At 38.4% G+C, this 7,708-nt stretch overlaps 1 protein-coding gene across 9 annotated transcripts in view; it reads right to left on the minus strand.

Moving 5' to 3' along the window:
* Fam149b1 (family with sequence similarity 149 member B1) overlaps window positions 1–7,694 on the minus strand; it is a 49,835-nt gene extending 42,141 nt beyond the window's left edge. For 6 of the 9 annotated variants that reach the window (XM_087185416.1, XM_087185415.1, XM_087185414.1 and 3 more), the window contains exons 1-3: window positions 7,417–7,642; window positions 2,581–2,685; window positions 636–765 (exon numbers count right to left, since the gene is read on the minus strand). In XM_087185416.1, coding sequence (XP_087041542.1) covers window positions 636–765; window positions 2,581–2,685; window positions 7,417–7,463 — 282 coding nt within the window. In that variant the 5' untranslated portion in view covers window positions 7,464–7,642. Of the gene's footprint in view, window positions 1–635; window positions 766–2,580; window positions 2,686–7,055; window positions 7,175–7,416 lie in introns of those variants that run through there. The other 3 variants (XM_087185410.1, XM_087185411.1, XM_087185412.1) reach the window with 3 other exon arrangements.
* Window positions 7,695–7,708: the final 14 nt, after the last annotated feature.

Raw genomic sequence — 7,708 nt, forward strand, 5'->3', positions numbered from 1 at the left:
AGCAGTTTGATGTACTAATAAATGTCTGGAAGCTAATGGCCACCACTTTGAGCACCTCTTATAATTGCAGAGGCTAAAAGTAACTTGTATTAATGTCATGATATCTGAATAAATTTAGTGGTAAAATATTTATACAAACTTTTCTTTACCTGATGTACATACTTTTGGGCAGACTCTATATGCAAAAACTATATATAAAAACAAAATTAGAATCATACTATGCATACTACTTTTTTTTTTGGTATGGGGGCTTGAACTCGAGTCCTTATGCTTGCACAGCAGGTGGCGAAACCACTGAGCTAAATCCCTGGCATATGCATACTACTTTTAATCTTTTTTTTCATTTAACAAGTGGTGGACAGGCTCACTAGCGTACTGAGCACAGCTGATCCAAACTACCCCACAGCTATTTAAGTCAAGCACTAAGCATTTCTAAGGCTCGATGATTGTATCTATAGAACAAAGCAAATAATGGCAGGAGGTGAGGATTGATGCTTCTTTACAACTATAACAGTGTGGTAAATTTAAAATATATAGAACCAATGCAGATAAATGAAGGAATGAAATATACAGACAAATCCTAACCCCCAAAACAGTCTCCCAAGAATGCCATCAGATGATAACATACAACTCACACCATATCCCCAGGAGAAGTCCGAACTCCCTTCTGTAGAGATCCCTGTGCCTGTATAACTCGGAAAAGCAGACCTTGAATTCCCAGTGTCAGTTGATGTAAAAGGTGATTCTTGGGTGATGTCAGATTCACTAAATGCACAATTTGGAAAGATGGGAGAAAAAAGAAAAATTCTCGTATTTCCTCAGGTTTTTGCAGTATTAAATACTCATCAGCTTAGCAGATAATAAGCAGGTGTACAAATACAGCCACAGAGGCAAAAATCAATGAAGAACTTGAAATTAAACCATCTTACAAAAGTCTTACCTAATTGATGGGATTCATTCCAAATAATTCTAGTCATAGTTTATAATGAATATTTTAATATTCCACATATAACATAATCTTGACAACTAAAGATATTTCAGAGCTGGGTGTAGTCATGTATGCCAGTAATCCCAGCACGTTGGGAGGCTGAGGCACAAGGATCGCAAGTTTTGTGTTTTTTTTGGTACTGGGGATTGAACTCGGATCCTTGCACTTGCGCAGCAGGCGATGAAATGAGGATCACAGGTTTGAGCCCAGCCTGGGCAACTTAGCAAGACCCTGTCTCAAAATAAAAGATCAAAAAAGACCTGAGGATGTTGCTTAGTGTAAGGTCCTGGATTCAATTCTCAGGACTGGGGAGAAAAAAAAAAAGAGATTTCAGAAATGTTAATAGTAGTAAATGAACTTGTGTGGTATTTTACCAAGTACTTTCACAAATATTAACCTCATTTTATCCTTAATATCACTTAGAGATGTAGAGCTCAGTTAACTCTATTTAAAAAACAAAGAATCGGGCCAGGGATTTAGCTCAGTGGTTCCACTGCCCGCCTTGCAAGCTCAAGGTCCCAAGTTTGATCCCCAGTACCAAAAAAAAAAAAAACCCCCCAAAAAACAAAGAATCCAGGACCAGGGATTTAGCTCAGTGGTGCCACCGCCTGCCTCAAAAGTGCAAGGTCCCGAGTTCTATCCTGGGTACCAAAAAACAAAAACAAAAACAAAGAATCTGACGTTTAGTTCCATGTTTTAAAACTAGAGTTTATATTTTTCTATAATGACATAATGCGTCTCAGAACCCTCTTTAAAGTTATAGCCTCCTCTATGCTATTTCTTACAATAACTGCAGTTAATATTTACTCAGCATTTATTATATGACAAAAATTGTATGTATTATATACATACTTTATCTCATTTTGTTCACAACTCCCTAAAAAATGTACATTATAATGTAAGTAACTTCCCCAATGTCACTCAACTAATACATATTAGTACTAGGGTTAAAAATGCTAGGACTCTTCCTGAATCCATGTTCTTTTTTTTTTTTTTTTTGTACCAGGGATCAAACTTAGGACCTTGCACTTGGCAAGGCAGGTGCCGGAACTACTGAGCTAAAAATCCCGGGCCATTTTTTTTTTTTTTTTTGGTACCGGGGATCAAACTGGGGTTCTTGTGCTTATGAGGCAGGTGGCAGAACCACTGAGCTAAATCCCTGGCCCTGAGTCCATGTTCTTAACTGCTCCATAATACTACTTCTCAAAGGTTGGGAAATAAGGATGATGTTGTTGCTATTAGCTATTTCAGAGTGAAAATTGAATGGTACTGAAAACTTATTGATTGACTGATTTTTTTTTTTTTTTTTTTGGTACCAGGGATGGAACTCAGAACCTTGTACTTAGGAGGCAGGTGCCGGAACCACTGAGCTAAATCCCTGGCCCCCTGATTGACTGATTTTTGACATGAGGTCTCACTATGTTGCTCAGGTTGGCTTTGAACTCCTGGGCTCAAGCAGTCCTCTTGCCTCAGCTGCCCAAGGTGATAAAAATTCTTGTTTTGCTTCATCAGCATAGGCTTGATATCAAAAAACAAAACCTCTGCCATTAGCAAGTACAATAAGCAAACAAGTACACTTTTTGAGTTATTACCTTTGGGAACTTGTGTCTTTTTCATGACTGTCACTGGCAGAGGAAGTTTCATCTAGTCGCTCTGGAAGAGGATGATGATTAAGAGCCTGTTTTGTTATTCCTTTCCTGTGAAAAGTAAAGTTATATTTCCTGTGAGGAGGAGATAAATACTTTTCAGTAACTTGACCTAGATGTTAGTCTCTCTGGAAGTGTGTGTCCACTGGGGTAACCACTAGCCACTAACAGCTACAATGTGACTCACTGGAACTGTGTTTTAAGTGTATAATACTTTGAGTTTCAAAGTCTTAGGACAGCAAGAAGAATGTGCAATTATCTCATTAATATGATTATTTTGATTACATATTAGGATATATACTGGGTTAAACAAAATATATTCTTAAAATTAATGTCAGTGAAAATTGAAAATACAATAAAATATTACCACATTCCTATTAGAAGAGCTAAAACAAAAAACAGATAATACTAAATAAAGGTGAAAATGTAGAGTAATTTGGATGTCTAAAGAAGTGTTGGTGAGATTGCCAAGTAGGATAGCCACTCTGGAATAGTTTGACAATTTCTTATAAAACAGAACACATGCATTTAACCAAAAGACCTAGTAGTTGCACTCTTGGGCATGTGAATCCAGAAAAATAAAAATTTATGTTCACACCAAAAACTGTATACATATTTTCACAGCAGTTTTACTTATATTTGAAAAAGAACTGGAAACAACTTGAATTTTCCTCAATGTGCGAATAATTATACTCTGGTAATAGGATATTACTCAATTTAAAAATTAACTATTGATACATGCAATAACCTAGATGGCTCTCAAGGTGGTCACACTTAAGTGAAAAAATCCAAAGCCAACTGTAAAAGGTTACATACTATATGTAACATTCCATTTACTTAACATTCACAAACAGCAAAACTATAGGGATGGAGAACAGCTTAGTAGTTGCCAGAGGGTAAGATAGAGTGGATATGATAGATGGATAGAGTGGATAGAGTGGCTACACAGGGAAGTTCCTTGGTGGTGAAGAAATAAATGTCTATCTTGATTGTAGTGGTAGCTACATACAAATAAATGGGACCAAATTGCATATAATTATTTGTACACACACACACATGAGAAGTGGATGTAAAAACTAGTGAAAATTGAGTAAGGTCTATAGTCTAGTGTAGACTATTATTATTATTATTATTTTTAGTGTAGACTATTATTGTCAATTTCCTTGCTTTGGAATTATACTACCTACAATTAGGTTAACTTAATGTTATCATTAGGAGGAAACTGGGGAAAGGTTCATGGGACTCTATATTTTTGCAACTCTTGAGTTTTTTTTTTTTTTTTGGTACCAGGGATCGAACTTGGGACCTTGCACTTGCAAGGCAGGCGGCAGAACCACTGAGCTAAATCCCCGGCCCCAGCAACTCTAAGTCTTTAAGTTTTTCAAATTAAGAAAATTAAAAGGTAACATTTTTTTTTGATGCGACCACATTAAAATGACATGTGGCTTATATTTATATTGGACACTGCTGCTCTGGAATTTTTATTTCTTTTTGATCATGTGCACTAGAATAAACTGGGGTCAATTATATTTTCCAGTCCTATTTATCTACATAGACTTTCCTTCCCAACAAAATTGTGTAAATAAACTTAGGAGACATGGTAGGATAAACAAAGCTACACAAATTTCCTTCTAAGAGCTTTTCCCAGGGCCTTTAATATGGAAAGATATAAATCTCCAATACCTTTATTTCACAGGAAAGGAAACTGAAGCATGAGGGATCAAGTAATATGGTTATGATTACTAAGTAGGAGTCGGGATTCAAATTCAAGTAGTTTGGCTCCAGGGCCTCTCAAAGGAAATGAACAGTTTCAGATTTTAGAGAATTGTACTATTTTTGTATATAAAGTTAGAGCTAGGGAGGCTGGGGATTTAGCTCAGTGGTTCTGCTACCTGCCCTGCAAGCGCAAGGAGTTCAATCCCCAGTACAAAAAAAGAAAAAAGATAGAGCTAAAGACCAGTCAGTGGAGCCTGCACTGTAAATTTTTCCTTGAGCGGGGTTGGATTTGCAAAGGCCTATCAGTGCTTATCTATAGAACTATGAGCTTGTCTTTAGGGATGTGAAATATAGATTCTAGTTATAACAAAGAGACTTACACATTTTTTAGCCTATCATTGAAATCTGTTTACGAAGTAACAATTAGATAACAAATACATATTATTAATTTTTTTTTTCTGTACCAGGGATCGAACTCAGGACCTTGCGCTTATGAGGCAGGCACAGTGCCACTGAGCCAAATTCCGGCCGATTAAATTTGATAATAGCATTGTGATTACATAACAAAATGTCCATAATTTTTAGAGATACATACTGACACACACACACACACACACACAAATATGGATGAAATGATACTGTATATGGTTTTGCTTTCCTTATGTCCAAGACAAACTAAAAAAGAGATAAAGAAGATAAATGAAGCAAATATATTAAAACTTTGATAACTTGAATGTGGGACGATGGGTGATTCGTTATATTATTCTCTATATATTTATGTTTGAAATTTTTCATTTAAAAATGTTAAAGTATGTGTTGAAAATCACTTGTTTCAAACTCTTTTCACCACCTATAACTGCAATCGATAGGAAGAAAATTACTTACTGCTTCAAAGTAATTGTAACATTTAAAGTAAAAATTCCTTTGTCATTTATATGCATTTTATTTTCATTATCTTCATTATTCACTTTATCATGAATGATTCCAGCTAGAGAATCATCTTTTGGGAGAATTATCTTTAGGAAATGTCAAATCAACAACTGAGAACAAGTAGTATAACTACACTGGGTCAATAGTTCTGCCTAATATGTGACTGTTAACATTCTTTCATAGAAGATTTTTAAAAACTCTCAGTATGAGCTGGGTGTGGTGGTGCATGCCTATAATCTCAGTACTCAGGAGGCAGAGGCAGGAGGATCGCCATGAGTTTGAGGCTAGCCTGGGCTACACAGTGAGTTCAGGGACAGCCTGAACTACAAAGTGAGACCCTGTCTCAAAAAACAAAACAAAACAAAACAAAACAAGAAACCCTCTCAGTATGGCTGGAATATAATTATTTTTATTAATTATAAAAGCAGATTACAAACTAAGCATGTTGATTGAGAAATGAGTTTCCTCATCCACGTTCCTAAAGAGCTTCTTGTCTGAATTACTCCTGGGGAGATATCCTATTCCTTAACAGAAAAAAAGCTTTTGGAAGGCAAGGAGATTTTAGATTTATTTTCTTTGTGTCTGTTGTACCAAGTAAAAGTGGAAAGAGACAAGGAAATTATCACTTACTAAGAACTTACTAGGTGTCGAGGCCTATGCCATCATGTTAGATATGCTTTTAGGTAAGAGGGTCTTAGTCTTATGTTACAAAAATGAAGGCAAAGAGATTTGGTAATTGGCTTAAAAGTTACATGATTAGTAAAGAATCCAGCCAGAAACCAAGGTGACTTAAAATATGCTTGCTATTACCATGTATAGTTAATTAATTAGTAAGTGAATGGGAGGGGTCAGGATTTAGCTCAGTGGTTCCGCTACCTGCCTCAAAAGCAGAAGAGTTCGATTCCTAGTACCAGAAAAAGAAAAAAAAAAGTGAATGGCTACTTAAATTACATAGCTCAATGAAGGGGAAAAATAGAATTTTATTTTAAAGCCCATGCTCAAATTCTGACTCTAATGGCTACATAATCTTTTTATATAAACTTAAAATGTGTAACCTTTCTAATATAATTTCATCTTCTGAAAAACTAAAGATAATTACACCTATCTTACGGAGTTCTTACAACGATCAAAAAGTGAAAGTCCTTTTGAAAGTGTAAAACATAAGTAAATGTAAAATTATCATTATAGTACTTGCTAAACTACAAACTTTACAAAGGGTAAAAGATGAGTCTTTAAACAAGAAATACTTGTTTTCTACAGGGGCAGAAGCAAAACTGATATTTATATGTTCTGATGCTTAACTGCAGAGGTGGGGAGGTAGTGTAATGGTTTTGACTAAGGCCAAAGAATTAGACTGACATTAAATTTGTACCTCTCAGCTCCACTCCCTCCTAGCCGTGTGACCATTGACAAATTACAATCTTTTTTTTTCTTCTCGGTACTGAGGAATGAGTCCAAGGCTTTCACCCTGATCAACATCTCCAGCCCCTCTCTCTCTTTTTTTTGAGACAGAGTCTCGACAATTCGTTGAGTTGTCCAAGCTGGGCTCGAATTTGTGATCCTCCCGCCTCAGCCTCCCCAATAGCTGGGATTACAGGCAGGTACCACCACGCCCAGCTGCATGCTACAATCTTTTAAGATCTGGGGTCATTATCTGTTGAATATGCAAATTACATTCTCGATCTGCTTTCCTTGCGGACAGGATTAAATGAGCTAAAGAATGCAAAAAAGTTTTGCACGGTGTCTGGCACTAGATGTATTCAACTGTATTGTACCTCTCAGCTATTAGTAACTTTTCCAGTTGTTGATGACCATCGACAGTGGGGCCTGAAGCACTGCGGGCACTACAAATGCCTTAGAAGACCCAGTCCCTAAATTCAGTTAGTACAACCCAAGATGAGGCCAAGCCTCGGTACTATATAGTAAGGGTGACACGCCCTCAACTGGAAATGGAGGGACAGGGGGCAGTGTTCGCCCGGGCTGGAGGGAGAGAATTCCAATGAATATTTTCTTTCTCCAGCCCAGGGAAAGGAAAGGAGCGAAGCGCGCCGCTCCAGGAGGGTCCCAGGGCGCCCGCGGCCCGCCTCAGCCTCCTGCGGCCCGTGCTGGGGCTGGCAGGCTGAGCAGCGCACTCACAGCTCCAAGCTCTGTGGCACGGCCTTCCGAGTGTATCTGGAGATCATCCTCCTCCTCCTGAACCGGGACGGGTACGCCAGGATGGGGGCCTCCGGGCCAGGCGCTCTCGCTGGCTCCGGTTCGGCCCCCTCCTGCCACCTACCGGCCCCGTCTCGCCCCGTCGCCTAGACTCCGGACAGCCACTGCCCCAGGGTTCCCACCTCTCCGGGCCTCCGACCTCCCAGCATTCCCTCGAGGACGGAAGTGACGAAGGCACCCGGGCGCTCGCTAAACGGTTCCGCCGCCTTGCAGC

Source organism: Heterocephalus glaber, unplaced genomic scaffold (assembly GCF_053883595.1).
Source record: "Heterocephalus glaber isolate CG9 unplaced genomic scaffold, H.glaber_assembly_v1.0 deba00001497, whole genome shotgun sequence".
Taxonomy (NCBI): Eukaryota; Metazoa; Chordata; class Mammalia; order Rodentia; family Bathyergidae; genus Heterocephalus; species Heterocephalus glaber.